The 15,400-nt window shown below is 35.9% G+C and overlaps 2 protein-coding genes across 3 annotated transcripts in view; both read left to right on the plus strand.

Moving 5' to 3' along the window:
- Positions 1-1,514: 1,514 nt before the first annotated feature.
- LOC105381195 lies at positions 1,515-2,988 on the plus strand (the record flags this gene model as incomplete). The annotated part of the gene is made up of 2 exons (XM_038110198.2): positions 1,515-1,710; positions 2,573-2,988. Coding segments are annotated over 2 exons (405 nt in total), but the record flags the coding sequence as incomplete, so codon positions are not given.
- A 4,615-nt stretch (positions 2,989-7,603) lies between these two features.
- Positions 7,604-15,400, plus strand: part of LOC105381196 — a 77,986-nt gene continuing 70,189 nt past the window's right edge. For both annotated transcript variants that reach the window (XM_048630917.1, XM_038110118.2), the window contains exon 1: positions 7,604-7,978. In XM_048630917.1, coding sequence (XP_048486874.1) covers positions 7,834-7,978 — 145 coding nt within the window. In that variant the 5' untranslated portion in view covers positions 7,604-7,833. The remainder of the gene's footprint in view (positions 7,979-15,400) is intronic.

Genomic DNA, 15,400 nt, shown 5'->3' on the forward strand with positions numbered 1-15,400 from the left:
GACACCCACCTGTAATCATACTCGATATAAAAGGCTGCGGCCACTACGCTAGCGAGCGGGCAGAACAAGCGGAGCGGGCGCGGGCGGCGGCACGCACTATATATAGTATTATTTATTTACTCTGTGGCGAAGAATTATGTACAAATCTCCGTAGACTAAATACTACAGTAACGAGAAATTTAAAAGTTACGTTTACCACTTACAAAATGTAGTCAACAAATGACCCCAATTTTGTTAAACATTTTATTTAGGATTTGATCATTATAATGTATTTACGAATTTACCCCCTTATTCATAGAGAAGTTACAAAACGTTTTAACTGATAAACTGTTTTGTCCCTCTCTGTCAAAGAACAAATTGTTCTTTGTTGGAGAGGGACAAAACAGTTTATTAGTTAAAACGTTTTGTAACTTCTCTATGAATAAGGGGGTTAGTTTGTAATATTCCGATACCCTGTTAAAGGTTCAATATCGCAGACGGCGTCATTAAGCCAGTCTTTTTCGTTTAGGAGTAGGTAATGGGAGACTTTCAACCATAGACAACATCCATAGACAAAAACCGATTATAGATGTCGCTAGTAAAACTTCATACTCAACAGCACGGCATTTTTTTTTTAGCCGGCATGGATTCTTGTCCTTTCAGCCAATACAAAAACTCAATGGATGTCAATTCTACCATATGCAATAACTAGCTGTTATATTAAGTGTTAACTAGTTTAAGACAGCTTTGTACCATTTATGACATCTTCCGTCCCCTCAGAAGAATGCAGCTCATAAAAAACGACAGGCAGATTTTTTTTTGACGTTTAAAAGTTCCAAAATCGACCAATAGATGGCATTTGATCTATTGGTCGATTTTGGAACTTTTAAACGTCAAAAAAAAATCTCCCATTTGGTGCGATTGTCACTGGGACTTATGCATTGCTCGTGAGTGTAGTATAATGAATGTATAGTCTGTGGCCGCCGATCCGTCCGCTGGCGTCATGGACACACCCTAAGGGAAGCGGTACAAGTTCCCTAGCGGATTAGGTCACTAGGAAATGGGGGTTTAGACGGTTTTTGTAGCTGAAAGTGATGTTTTAATAATCCACTTTGATAGTTACGTAATTTAGGATAAGGTCGTGACGCGTGTAGAGGAGTTGTTTTCAACCGTTGACCAAAAAAGAGTGTTATAACTAGATATAAGTTATGTGTGTGTCGGCGACTGTTGCTGCTCTGTTGTTGAGATCTATTGTGTTTTTTTGTTATACAATACCCATATTTAGCCGGCAGTGTTTACCCTCTTATTCTATTCTATTATAAAATCGATCATTAAAAAGTTTTTTTTTTAGATTGATTCTACGTACAAAGAAGTTGCTATAAGTGTATACCGTTGAGGAAGGAGTTCCCTCGACTGCCTTCCATTTCCACCATCGGATCAGCTCTAGGTCACCACCATTATATTGTTTTGTCCAACAAAAAACACACATACATACAGACTAACTGAGAACCTCCTACGAAGTCAGTCAAAAATAATACTTCACTCAACAAAATTTCCCCTTGCTTCCAGCGTCCTCCATCCTCTGCTACGACTGCAATAGCCTATTCGACCCGCGCTGTGGGACGCCCTTCGACCCGTTCAGCCTCGGCGTGGTGAACTGCTCGCTGCGGGACGCCCCCGACCACTTGCCGGACGCCCTCCCAGCCCTGTGTAGGACTATGAAGATGGATAGTGAGTGTGGTTTTGCTATTATGTTATACTAGCTGTTCCCGCGAGCTTCGCTTCACCTTAAAAAGTTTTCCCGTGGGAATTCCGGGATAAAAAGTAGCCTATGTGTTAATCCAGGGTGTCAGCTAACTCCATACCGAATTTCATTAAAATCGGTTCTGCCGATTTGACGTGAAGAGGTAACAAATATACACACACACGTACTCACAAACTCTCGCATTTATAATATTAAGTAGGATTATGCTTACGCTAGCTGAGTTGCAGAAGCTGTCTGTATACTGTCGATATCGGTAGGAAATCAGCAATACAATTATTGCCGACATTAGCTTAAAGTTCCTTTGTGCAACTGAGTGATAGTTTAATAGGTATGCGTCCACCTAATAATTTAATAACTGCCTACATAAAGTTAACACCATGCATAAAATATATTATATCCGCACGGTAATCTAGAATAAATGAGTCAAATGCTGTGTTTAAATTGAATTCGAGACAATATCCTGATTAGTGCATAAGTTATTAAGTTGATAAGTAGTGATCGTAACGCATAACTAGTATTGACAAGGTCATTCGACTCTCTGTCTGTATTATATTGTAGCTGGTAAAGTTTGGATTTTGATATTCGGGATTCTCTTCATTTTTACAATTCTCTCTAATATTTCTTGCAAATATGTAGCACTTAATTAGGTGCTCCTAAACGTAAAAGACTAACTTAATGACGGCGTCTGCAATATTGAAAAACATTATTTTAACAGTGCATCTGAATATAACCAACTCAAAATGAAAATAGTTTAGATAAAATTCAATTTTGTAAGTGAAACTTTTTCTTTGCCCTCCAGTGTATAATACCCACCATTTCTCCTTCCAGTATACGGCAAGGTGCGCATAGTCCGCGGCTGCGGCTACATCACCGACCCCGCATCCGACGACCAGCCCTGCCAGAGGAAAGCCAACTCCGACCAGCTATTCATCACTTACTGTTCCTGCACCTCGGATCTCTGTAACAACGCGCGCGCAATACAAGGCAGCGCTTTAGCTGCTATCGTAGTTGGTTTGACGTTGATACTAGCACGTTGAAGATTTTTTTGTGATTCTTTTTTGCTTTCTTTTGTTTTGGTTTGAATTTCCAATGGAAGATGTTGAGAGTTGAGACAGTTAATGTAGGATTATTCATCACTTATTGCTTCTGCACTACAGATCTCTGTAACAGCGCCCGTTCAATAGACGGCAGCGCTCTAGCCGCTGTCGTAGTTGGATTGACTTGGATGCTGGCACGTTGAAGTTTTATTGCGATGCTTTTTTGTTTCGTTTTAAATTTCGAATGGAAGATGTTGAGACAGTTTATAAATATGCCCTGCCAGAGGAAAGCCAACTCCGACCAGCTATTCATCACTTACTGATCCTGTACCTCGGATCTTTGCAAAAACGCTCGTGCAATACAAGGCAGCGCTCTAGACGCTATTGTAGTTGGATTGACTTTGATGCTGGCACCTTGATGTTTTTTTATAATGCTTTTTTGTTTCGTTTTATTTTAAATTTCGAATGGATGTTTTTGAGACAGTTTATATTCCCTGCCAGAGGAAAGCCAACTCCGACCAGCTGTTCATTACTTACTGCTCCTGCACTACAGATCTATGCAACAACGCTCGTGCAATAGACGGCAGCGCTTTAATTTAACTGCTATTATAGTTGGATTGACTTTGATGCTGGCACGTTGAAGTTTGGAGTTTTCTTTTGTGATGCGTTTTTGTTTTGTTTCGTTTTGATGGTCGAATAGGATATTTTGAGACAGTTGATGTAGAATGTAAAAATGTCAGCGGTAGATGCTAATAATCATTAAAAAAACTCGGATTATTAGTAACATTTATGATTATTTTTAAGCGCTGGGCAATGTCTAGTTTTGTGTCTTAAAGTTACTTATTTATAAGCAGTTAATTTATGAACTGTGTTAGTTTCACTTGTAGGAAAATATGTAGTTATTTTAACGTGTTCATAAAATAATTAGATATTTAAGATTTAAGTTTGGTTATTAAATATGTTATTATGAAATTATGCAGTTTTATTAATATGCATACCAGTATACATTTACAAGGGCCATGGAAATGCTATAATTCAGTTGAAATCCATTTTGTTGGAAAAATTCTTTCAGTTAGAGGCCAAAGAACTTCGTGATATAATAAGAAATAAGAAATACGACAGAGTACATGTGTATCTTTTTCTCAAATAAATGTAATGAACCTCTAAAATGCAATTTTGTGTAGTTATATCGGGCTTCTTATAATAATTTCTACAACGCTCGTTAGCACATATTGCAGTTTAAAAAAAATATAGGTACATATGTATAGGTACCTAAAGATTGACAATAATTTAAGATTCAAGCACGGAGAAAGAACCATTAATTAAACTTACCTGCTTTTTTTTACTCTATCAAAATACTCTCTGCATAAGCTCTCGCCGTGTAAATTTTCTCCATTCAAAAACTGATGTAAAAGTTACGTAACTTTTTGACTTTATGGAAGTGAAGAGCTTTCTTTTTCACACACTCACAATGAAGATATTAATTTATTGTTTGCCAAGTTTAAAAATTAAAACAAGTTATAAGTTTTGTTAGCAATTAAATTAAAACTTTCACTTTACTTGGTACAGTGAAGAGTGCGGAGGTCATCGTAAGTGTAACAGTATAAGTTAAATGGCAAAGTTCAATGTGGTTAATATAGGATTAAATACTGGTAGTTAGGTAGTAAATTAAAAATAAATAAATTAGGTAGGTACATAATGATTATAAAAAAAGTTGTAGTAGCTTCTTATGTATTCCTTATGTACTCAGTTTATAAAGAAAATAACAATAAAAACACATATACTTAGGTTGTTAACCTACCCGCTTGAGTGATATAATAATATAAAAATATAGGCCAGTAGAATAACCTTTAAAGCGATCTCCCACGCTTTGTGATCTCTTTCAGTTAACTACATAATTGTGGATCGAGCAGTGTTGCCTCTTCATAGTCTATGCTATCGAATTATCTATCGATAGTTTAGGATTAGGATAGACTTGATAGTATTAGACTTGCTAGATGGCCCGATAACATATGCAGGCTGCAGGGTTGCGGGAAAACAGTGGGCCAGAGTAACACAGAAAAAGAAGGCCTATGCCCAACAGTGGCCGATAGAAGGCTGATGATGATGATAGTTTTAACCACTTACGTCCCGGTGACCCATGGTAACTCAGACACAACCGATTTTTTATTGTCATTGATTTCCCAGGATGTGAGGGGTTAATAGTTAATCTGCTTCCGGGATCCCGGGAGAAAAACCCGTGCAAAATACACGCAGCAATCTATGTCTGCCTACCCTACCAGGGATTAAAGGCGTGTATTGAGGAATGATACGTCATTTGTCTGCTATAATGAGGCGGATAAAAACAACATTGTACACACATAATTACTATCTCCTCGCATGATCTACAAACACTTTTTCTATCTCTACACCGCTGATTTTGAAAGTGAATTTAATAATTGAAGTGTAAGATGATGATTATAATCAGTACACACAATTACCTATGTATTACGCTAGCTGCAGATCTTGTTATGTGTTTAATGGATCGTTTATTGGGTTTAGTTACCAAATTGAATAGTATTATATATGTGTTAAGAAAGGTTAAATGGTTATTGATATTGTTTGGGTAAGCAATCAAAAATATGAAATGTTACAAAAAAGCAAATTATAATAACAACACTTCAGGTAATTAATATAATTATGTTAGTTTTTGTATCGTCATAGTGTCATCATAACTTTGAGCTAGTAAATATATTCGCAGTTATTTTACTGGGTGGGTAGGTAGGCGGTTGTTGCAATTTGCTACTTCACTAAACTTGCAAGATAAGAAACTAAACTTCAGGAAGTTGTAAGGTAGATTATATAAATGATATAAACCAATACAGCTTAGATAGAAGTCGAAGTATTTATTTATGGTTCCAATATTATAATAATTTCAGATTGAGAATATAAAATTTAATTTATTTTTTTTGCATGATTGTATTTTGAAATTATTTTAACTTTTATATAATAAATGTATCGGAAACTATTAAAAAAAAAAAAAAAATTTAATGATAAATACATTTGCAAAATGTTTTAGAATCACCGAGCCCAATTAATTTTAATTTACAATATTCCTCTTAGCGTGTCGGTAATGTTCGACAGGATGACGAAATGAGTCTCCCATTTAGCACCACCAATGGCAAAACATTTCAGGATATCAACACCACTATGAAGGGTAGTAGGTGACTACAGCTGTCTTACTACAACCGAATCATTTCAAAACTGATGTAAGTATCTTGTATGAATCTGACATGAATCTTATAGATGTTTAAGCTATCGAAGCAAAGGGGGGCGTATTCGAAAAATAGGGTCATTTTTATCCAGTCCAAGTTTTTTGATAGTGCTCTTATCGTAAAGCACATCAAATTATTTATAAGTACCGATTTTTTGGAATTGCCTTCTGTGCCCTTTAGGATAGTTAATATGTCAGTGGTGTGCCGTCAACAGTTCCGCGACGGCTACCTAAAAGGTATGTAAGAGGTACAAGTGTACTACATACCTGCTATGTAGTATATAATGTACTCTAGTGTACCAGTGATCCGCAACTGCGCTCGAAAGTGAAGTGCTCTGTGCGTGTGCAGGGGTTTACAACCTTTGGCGCTGTTTTGAAATGAATACTTTTATGACTTAAAAAAAAAAAATTGCTTGAAATAAAATATACATATGAATAAAGATTAAGGTAAAGTAAAGATTTCACGTCCGAAAATTTTATCTATTAAGTATGTATTTGAGTTAGTTACTGCACAAAGCTCACCCAAATGAAACCTATGTGTATCTTTAAGGACTAATTTAACTATTGTTACTACCTTGGACCATTTCTAACTTTGATTGCCCATTATCATCAGTCCGCAACCGTAAACTGATGGTCATGGACTTCTCCCACGCGCCACAACGCTCTGTCCTCTGCTTTCATCATCCAGCCACTACCAGGTACAGTCATGCCTAAGGTTATCGGGCCGAATGGCGTCCCACGCTACGCTTTACTGCTCGTGATCTCTACTCAAGAACTCGTCTACACCTTTCCCTCCCTACAGAAAAAAATAAAATATGATTTATTCTTTTACAACATCGATCAATAACGCCCATTTATTTGCGACACATTGTGAACTAAATCCCCGAAAACACGCAAATATTCATATCGCAATGCAGATAACGATCGAGGTAATTAATTAATCATCATTTTAGTGCATTTTTGTGAAATACTACCAGTTTTGGTGAAGGCATTAAGTGTCTATGAAATGTAGGTTGCAATTAGTGAGTTATTAGATTACATTCTGAAGTTCTGTAACTATGCGAAAAAATATATCAGATTAGCACCAGTTGTAATAAATTATACTCATCAAGGAAAAATATTCTATAAAAGTAAGTGGGACGCCTCCTGGCCCAATTCTTAGCTACAAGCCTGTCAGTGGCATGTATTGGTAGTAATAATGGCAACCATTTTGTAATGAAATCTGACTCTCCTCTGACTGCACTGACAAAAAACAGAGTTAGCAGGAAAATTTTGCATTGCAATTCTGCATGACAGAACTCACAATTTAACCATTCAAAAGTATGTACTTACTTATACTAACAGGATTTTACTCACACATCCGGGACAGCCAAACTACACATGATAATATTTGTTACACGCTGTCCATTCATAAAACACAAGAACAGCACTGAACCAAAACCGACTTGGTGAGTCAGTAACTCGCTTATAAAAATAAGGTCTCAATTTTCTCTGCCTCTCAAAAAGGTTGGCAACCACTCCCAAAGACAAGGAGGTGAGAGAGGAAACCAGTCGCCGTGTGTTCAGAGCCCTACCAGTCACCCGCCGGCCGCGCCGCTCAACAGTCGCTCCAACAACTTTCGAATCTCGAACGCAACGGTAATCGGAACGGTGACGTGCGATGCCGGAATAAACACCTGACTTCGATTTTCAAATTCCAACTTTTTCTTTTACTGTGTTTCTGTTTGTGGCCAGTGTTTCGGAATTGCCGCACCGACTCTTCTTCTTAATGCCAGCCAGGACAGTGCAAGTGAAATGCGATGCTGCAGCCTAGATTAAGGTTTTCGGAGTGTGCTATAAGTGCTATGGAAAGTTCGAGGAACATTAAAGGACGAAGGATGGGTGTTTTCGTATGGGCGGCGTGTTTCGCGTTATTTTTCAGCGCGACGCAGGTTTCATGTCAAGGTAAGTCGCTTTTTTGCGGTGACTGTACTTGTGAATATGGATTGGAGTGGTTGGATCACGATCTGCATTGACATTTTTTTCTCGAAATGAAAAGTAGTTTTAGTCGGTTATCGAATTGGTAGGTAAATGTTTGCGTAACTTTTTGTTCAAACTCTACAAAAGAAATTATTATTGTGTTAAAATGGAACCTAACAGATTAAATTATATGTTTGACATAAGTAATTAAGGTAATTGGAGTTAAAAGCATGAATAAAAGTAATGTTTATCGGCAACAGAGCGTAGAGCGAGGCGATCAAAAGCTCGCCTTCAAAAGAGTTCAACGCGTAGCCGTGAGTGCGTAAGTTCTCAGTTTTTGATTTCATAAAAAACAGTAAAATTTGTTCATTCTTTTTAAATGGGTGGGATATTTTAATGTTCAGCCAAAAAAAATAATAAATAATGTTAACTACATTTTTGACCGGGGTTAAATCATTATATAACAAAAATAATTATATTAGTATGTGGTACATTGTGAATCATTTGAGAACAAGTCAATCAGTACACGTACAGGGCCTAACCATTAAAACTTAGAGACATGCTTAACGTTGTCAGTTGGGTGTCAAACGTTACATAAATATGTCAATTTCGATATAAACACTCATTAAACACGGTTTTTTTGGTACATTAAGCAAATAATTAACAGATTGGCTAGAGCCTGGCTTCCAACCATAAGTAGTTATTTATTAATAGGTACTAGAAACAAGTTTAAGGAAAATATACAAAAACCAGTTATATTTTGAATGTCAATTCTTAGGAAATATCTTCAACCAATTGATATTGTAATTTATTCGAATAAACTACTAAACTTGAAACACAAATTTCAAAACGGTATGCATACTAAAACAATATATTAATGGCAACATTATTAATTTCGTTGTGGAATAACTCGAAGGTAATTTGCCAGTAAGAATAAAATTAAAACTCACTTAGTGTAAATTAATGTAATGTACCTATAAATGGTCTCATTTTGTCGTTTCTTAATAACTATAATGAACACATTATTTGGTTTGATCGATCTATGTCAAGGACAGGTACTTATATCATGAAACTTTCATGACAAATTAAATACATTTTAATACTTAAGTAAGTATATTTTAAGTAATATAGTTCAAAGCTCTCTTACTAATACCTACTTTGTCTTAGCAAAACAAAAACTTTACATTCTATATCAGAAACCCGATATAAGTTAAAATATTAGGCAACTACCCACGCCCAGATGAGATGAAGGTATTTTAATGACAAACATACATACATACACTTGCAGGCATAACTGACCACAGCATGAAGCAATGCTATTGCATAAGTGAGCGGGGTCGCAAAATGTCACTAGTCAAACGTACTAGATCGTATGAACTATGTTTAAAAGGTTTCTTCACAGAACGGTCAGTTTCTGAGAAGCAGTTTGAAGTTAATCTTCGATTATAAAAGCATTCTTAGGATTGCAATTCCTTTAAAAGTTCCTCCTGTATGTGTAAAATGTAGATATGTATTGTGTTGATATATCAGCTGTTCGATACCCATATGCTCTGCCTGGCTTGGGCTTGGATGGCCGTGTGTGAGATGTCCCCACAGGCCCACATATTATACCATTCATTTGTCATCAAACCTACGATCATAGTTCATAATACTATAGTATTATCATCCATACACACTACAACAATATGTCTACAATGCGAGAAACATTACAAACACAAAATGACACACAAATCGTGAACATCGAAGACCTTCGTCTCTCTAACCTCTAAACCTGACTCATCAATCTAGTCAAATTTCTCAGCAATCAAGCCGTGTAATCGCCGATTGGGCTAATGGTCTATGGGACAATGAGTCTCTGCAAGGAGGTTACTCTATACTGACGAAAAACAAACGAACGAGAGCTGCCGTGCAATCGGCATGTTTAATAGAACGAGATACAATTGTGGCTCACGCAGCAGCGCTCTGAAACTTAGTTTTTCGTTATATAGAGTGACCCCGAAGCTCGAAGGTACGTCTGCTTATCACGTAGGGCCGGTCACGAGCGCCATCTTGGAAAGTGAAATTTTCTTAAGGCGGCGACAGGTGGCGCAATCGATTTTTCGCCTCTCTTCTGCGTCTGCGCAGCATCACGATCTTTACGCTTGTTTACTTGATTTTAAGGTTATTTTTGTTTTTTTTGTTTCTATTGGGAATAGCTTTTGATTACTACATTATTTGTTGTAGACAGCTTCATAAGTTCTCATCTTTGTACATTGTCAAACCATCGCCTGTCAATGTATGTAATGAATAGGCGGCTTATGAGTTTTAACACGGTGTTTAACTACTTATTAAGCTGATTATACCAATTGTCATCGTATTACCGATGCATCCTAATCTCTAATCTTTTATCTCACGGAATTCTGACAGTTATCAATTTTTGACATGTCAGAGATCACAAACCTTTTTTGGCTGGGTATTTTTTTCAATACGAGTCTGAACATCAGTTGTATCCGGTCAATTTTCGTTAGGCACAAAAGAACCACGAGGACGCTTCTTTCTGGGAGATAGAAAGTCTGACTCTTGTGCTCTGTCAGATGGGGCCGCTTCCTGGGAAGGGCCAGGTTGTGGCTCTGTCGCAGGCATCTGGTTTAATCTCCTGTTTGATTGAACCGCTAGCCCGTTCATTGGATGACGCTATTCAGTTGTATGACTAGGCCGAACGTTGATTGTACAAGCGTCACAAAACGTCCAACTAGTTAGCGGACTTAAAACACATAATAGCTTATGTGCTAATCCAGGGAATTCCGCGATAAAAAGTAGCCTTTTTATCGCGGAATTCCCACGGGAAAACTAATTAAGGTGAAGCGAAGCTCGTGGCAACAGCTAGTATTGAAATATTAGTTTTTTTTGTATTACCTACTTCACTTGAGCAAGTAAATATTTAGATTTATGTTTTTCTATGAAAACATTTAAAAAATATTGCCCTTAAATGGATCCAAATTTTACCTTTTTTCGGTGAAGAGCTTTTTTAGTGGTATCACTAATGAAATGTCAGAATTCCGCGGAATTAAAAATTAGAGTATAGTATATTGTAATTCTCATTGTTACATGCACAAATAAAACTTTTTTGTAAAATTGTACTTTCAAACATGGAGAGTAAAGCTTCTGATGCAGTTTACTTCACTAACGACATGTAGGTATTGATGATGATGATGATGACTTCCAAGCCGATACGGCAACGGCGACTGCTAATGGTATTCATAATGTAGGTATTAATGGTTTTATCGGTATGTGGTGTTATTAACTGTCAAATAAAATAAATTCTATTCTAAAACACTTTTTGATACCCACAATTATGTAGTAACATAAACTAGTAACTAAAATATACAAGATACATTTTATCTACCGCTAAGCAAAACCAGCTTACGATTCTATCACACCGCCTTAACAGACGCCGCAATGTGAACACAAGGCAGGGAACCTGTCCCCCAGTGGGTCAGCAGTGCCGGACGGATCTCGCATACTTGTCCAGCCATAACTATAAGGTACTGCTTTAATGGACTGGAGACCTGAAGGTCTGCTTTAGTGTGCATGGCAAGAGGTTTTGAGTGATAGTTTTCGAATTGAGATTAGAAAATGAATTCAGTTTTTCAGCTTCCTATATTAGTAACCAGTTTAAGCGAGCTTCACTTCGCCTTAAAAAGATTTCCCGTGGGAATTCCGGGATAAAAAGTAATCTATGTTCTTTCTCAGGGTCTATACCAAATGTATACAAAATTTCATTTAAATACGTTCAGTAGTTTTGTCGTGAAAGAGTAACAGACAGAAAGACACAGTTACTTTCGCATTTATAATATTAGTTAGGATTGTTACCCTGGATTAACATACAGGCTACTTTTTATCCCGGAATGCCGACGGGAAAAACTTTTTAAAGCAAATCAAAGCTAACAAAAATGAAAGGTGCTACGGAGATAGTATTTGTTGTATATAATACCCAATCAATGTAGGAAACAGTTTAACTGCCGCCATATTATTTCTATCTATTGCCGCCATAACCAGGGCATTTATATTAATCCTGTTGAAAGGCACAAGCAATTTAGACCAGAAATATGTCTATAAAATAATTATTAACTCCTTGGGGTCCAATAAAGAGGTAGATCTAAATAAAGATAAACTAAATACATAAATTTAAAATAGCAATATAGCTGTCAATCAATCAATCTTATATTGCGACAATAATGAGTCTTTGCAAAATATCTTTAACTAACATAATTTTATTATATAGTACTCGAAATTTAACAGCCATTTTTAAAAATATTTCCTCCATAATTTTCAGTTCCTATTTACTTAAGAGTCTTATAAATCGACTAATAGACAATGATTTCAACATTATTTATCATCTCATTAAGGGTCCATCTATTGCGAAATTTAATACGTACAGTCAGCCGATTGTTATGTTGGTGAAATTTTAATTACAGTATTTAATCATCGAAATAGCTAATGTTTAGTCCACGGTTGATGCCAGCGTACAATTAAATTAGCTTGATGGATGTTTTGTAATGAAATTCCGATGAGGTAGACGGTGGGTTTCTTTTGAGTAATAGTAGAAAAATATGTAAATAGCGAAGTAATTGACTTGTATATAAGCTTGTGAAAATAGGAGCGGTATTCATCATAATAATTTAATGAAAAAAAATTATTTAATTAACCCCAAGGCATAACCTTGAACTTAGATAGTAGATTATAGGAACAGACAAGGTCTCATTCCGTATCTAAAATTAATGCAATTAATAATATTTTTTTAAATAAAATGCAGCTTCGTGATTGGCGGAGACTAATACTTCTTGCAGGCAATATTATTTATTTATTTATTAATCCTTTATTGCACCTTTCTTTTACTTCAATATTATGTTGTCTTTAACTGCAACCTCATAATAATAACGGCCCCGCACAAAGCCCATGATCCTTGGCTAATCCACAAAAAGAAAGATTTCGTTCGAAATTCAAAATTGACACGTTTATAATCTGTGCTAACTGGATGAGGCAGAACCACAATTGTAACGGAATTAACAAGAATCGTCTCTATTAACACCGTTTACGGAATATAGTGACGATTCTTCGTATAACTGAACACGCTTGAATAGCCGTGGTTGTTATAAGCGGAGCGATTTTTAATAGCACCCTACGTTTGATAGATAGACAGAATATTCTTTATTTGTACACACAAATAAAATAAACTTAATTACTTAAATTTTATTTTTTTTGGTTTTTCTTTATAACCCTGGTGATTTTATCAGGTCAGAGGCGTAATTAATATTGCTATCTGTATTTTCAAACTATGAATTCCTCGGGATTGATTATTTTGATTTGATTATTTGATTGATTATCTTACATAATCAATTTATGTAAGAGTCAATTATACATAATTTTAACAAAATTTGTAAGACAAATAATTATGTAATAGAACGAGTGTAAAAATAAATCGTAATGTAAAAAAATACCTGAAAGACATGAGATCTATACCTGCAACATTATAAAATATTTCCATACGAAAAACATTATCACATCTGTCCACGCTATTGAGCGAGACATATGGAGGTCCTAACTAACTTTTCCCTATTTTGGATTTTAATTAAAACCTCGAAAACGTTTTTATACTTGTATTTTTAGACCAATATTTACAATGATAGATATACGAGTAAGTATGATTAGCGTAAGTAAAAAAGGAGCGGGGCATCGCGGGGCCCGCTTATATAGGCTTCGTGACGTCATCAGAGGGCAGGAGGAGGTGGCGCGTTCCGTCTCACGCATATGTAGAATTGGCGTGAACAACATCAAAATCAAACTTCGCACCCAATAAATATCTACCTTTAAAATTAAAAAAATAACCTATTAATGCCATCATCAAAATACCTATTTATACCTCAATTGCATCACTAGCTTGAAATCGCTATTCGCAACTACTATGACCACAACACAACACATCTTGAATACTTTCACAAGACTCGATGAAAGGTCAAACATCTTCAAGTTTGTGTGTGTATTTATGTGTGTGTAGTTATTTGTGTGTGTGTGATAGTAGACGCATCTCATATCATCGCTTCATTATACTGTGGACTTTCTAATTTTTGTTCGAACATTTGTTTACCAGTCTATTGTAATGAGTTTTCGTGCTCGTATAATAATTATTATTGTATTGCTATTGCTTTTTTCGTTTTGCGCGTTCGATTGCAGAGAAAGTGGATGTAAGACGAAGTATGATACGATATACATTCTCTTAAAATTGTAGAACTGATCATGTTGTTTTTTAATAAAAACTATAATAATTATAATGTGTCAGTCAATTGCTATTTTGAATGAATACAATAAAGAAATACTTTGTGAATCGAATAAAAAGATTTTTTAAATAAAAACCAGACTAGATGGCAGATATCTTACAGATCGGTTCTACCTTTTTTGGCATAAGATTTTTTTGCCTAATCTCGTATTGCATAGTAACGTTTGGTCAAAGTCTCGTTACGCCGAAAATCGTATGGCATAAATCTCGTTTCGTAAAAAGTTATTTCGCATAACATTGTTTAGCCTAATAATGGTATGGCCAAATCTTGAATAGCCTAATAATGCTATGGCATAGGTTTATACAAAGTAATAATATTCGTTTGGCTTTAACTTTGACGGAGCGTCTCCCTACATAGCGCAAACTGGTGCCTTGTATTGTTTCCGCTGTTTGGAAAACGCTCCGCTCCGCTTCGCTGCGCTCCGCTTTGGTTTTGGTGAACATGTGCACCTAACACGCTCCTCCTCGCTTTGCTCGTCGTCGCACCTATTTTTAGGTTTCAATCTCATGGGGTTTGTAATAATTATATTGGTCGTTAACTTTCGATTTTTTGATCATACAATATCGTGATTTTCGGGATGTAGGAGAAAAATACCACAATTTGTACATTTACTACATACTTAATATATTATTTATTAAGATAACATTAGGAGAAACAAGATTATACATAGGTATAGACGAACATAAATTTGAGCAAACGAAACTTAGGTGTTTAAAGATTGTGCCTAAAGAGTTTTAGACGAAACGAGCCTTATGCCACATAAGTCTTGGCAAAGTGATGGTTCGGCCAAAAAAGTTTAGACCATACGAGTTATGCGAAATGAGTTTTGGTCAATAAAGATTATGCCAGATGAGCGGAACCCCTTACAGATCATTTGGCCATGCCTGAGCCATAGACTAATATTAGTCTATGCCTGAACATTGATTGTCACAATTCACATGTCTTATGTAATAATATGCGTATTGTTTTATTGGATCTATCGCGGTTACATAATAATTTCATTTCATACAACATAACACCTCTATATTGTTGTATTATGAAATGGATTCGTAACAGGAGCCAATTTAAACCGAAATTTCAATAATGACGC

The sequence above is a fragment of the Plutella xylostella genome, chromosome 27 (genome assembly GCF_932276165.1).
Source record: "Plutella xylostella chromosome 27, ilPluXylo3.1, whole genome shotgun sequence".
In the NCBI taxonomy this organism is placed as follows: Eukaryota; Metazoa; Arthropoda; class Insecta; order Lepidoptera; family Plutellidae; genus Plutella; species Plutella xylostella.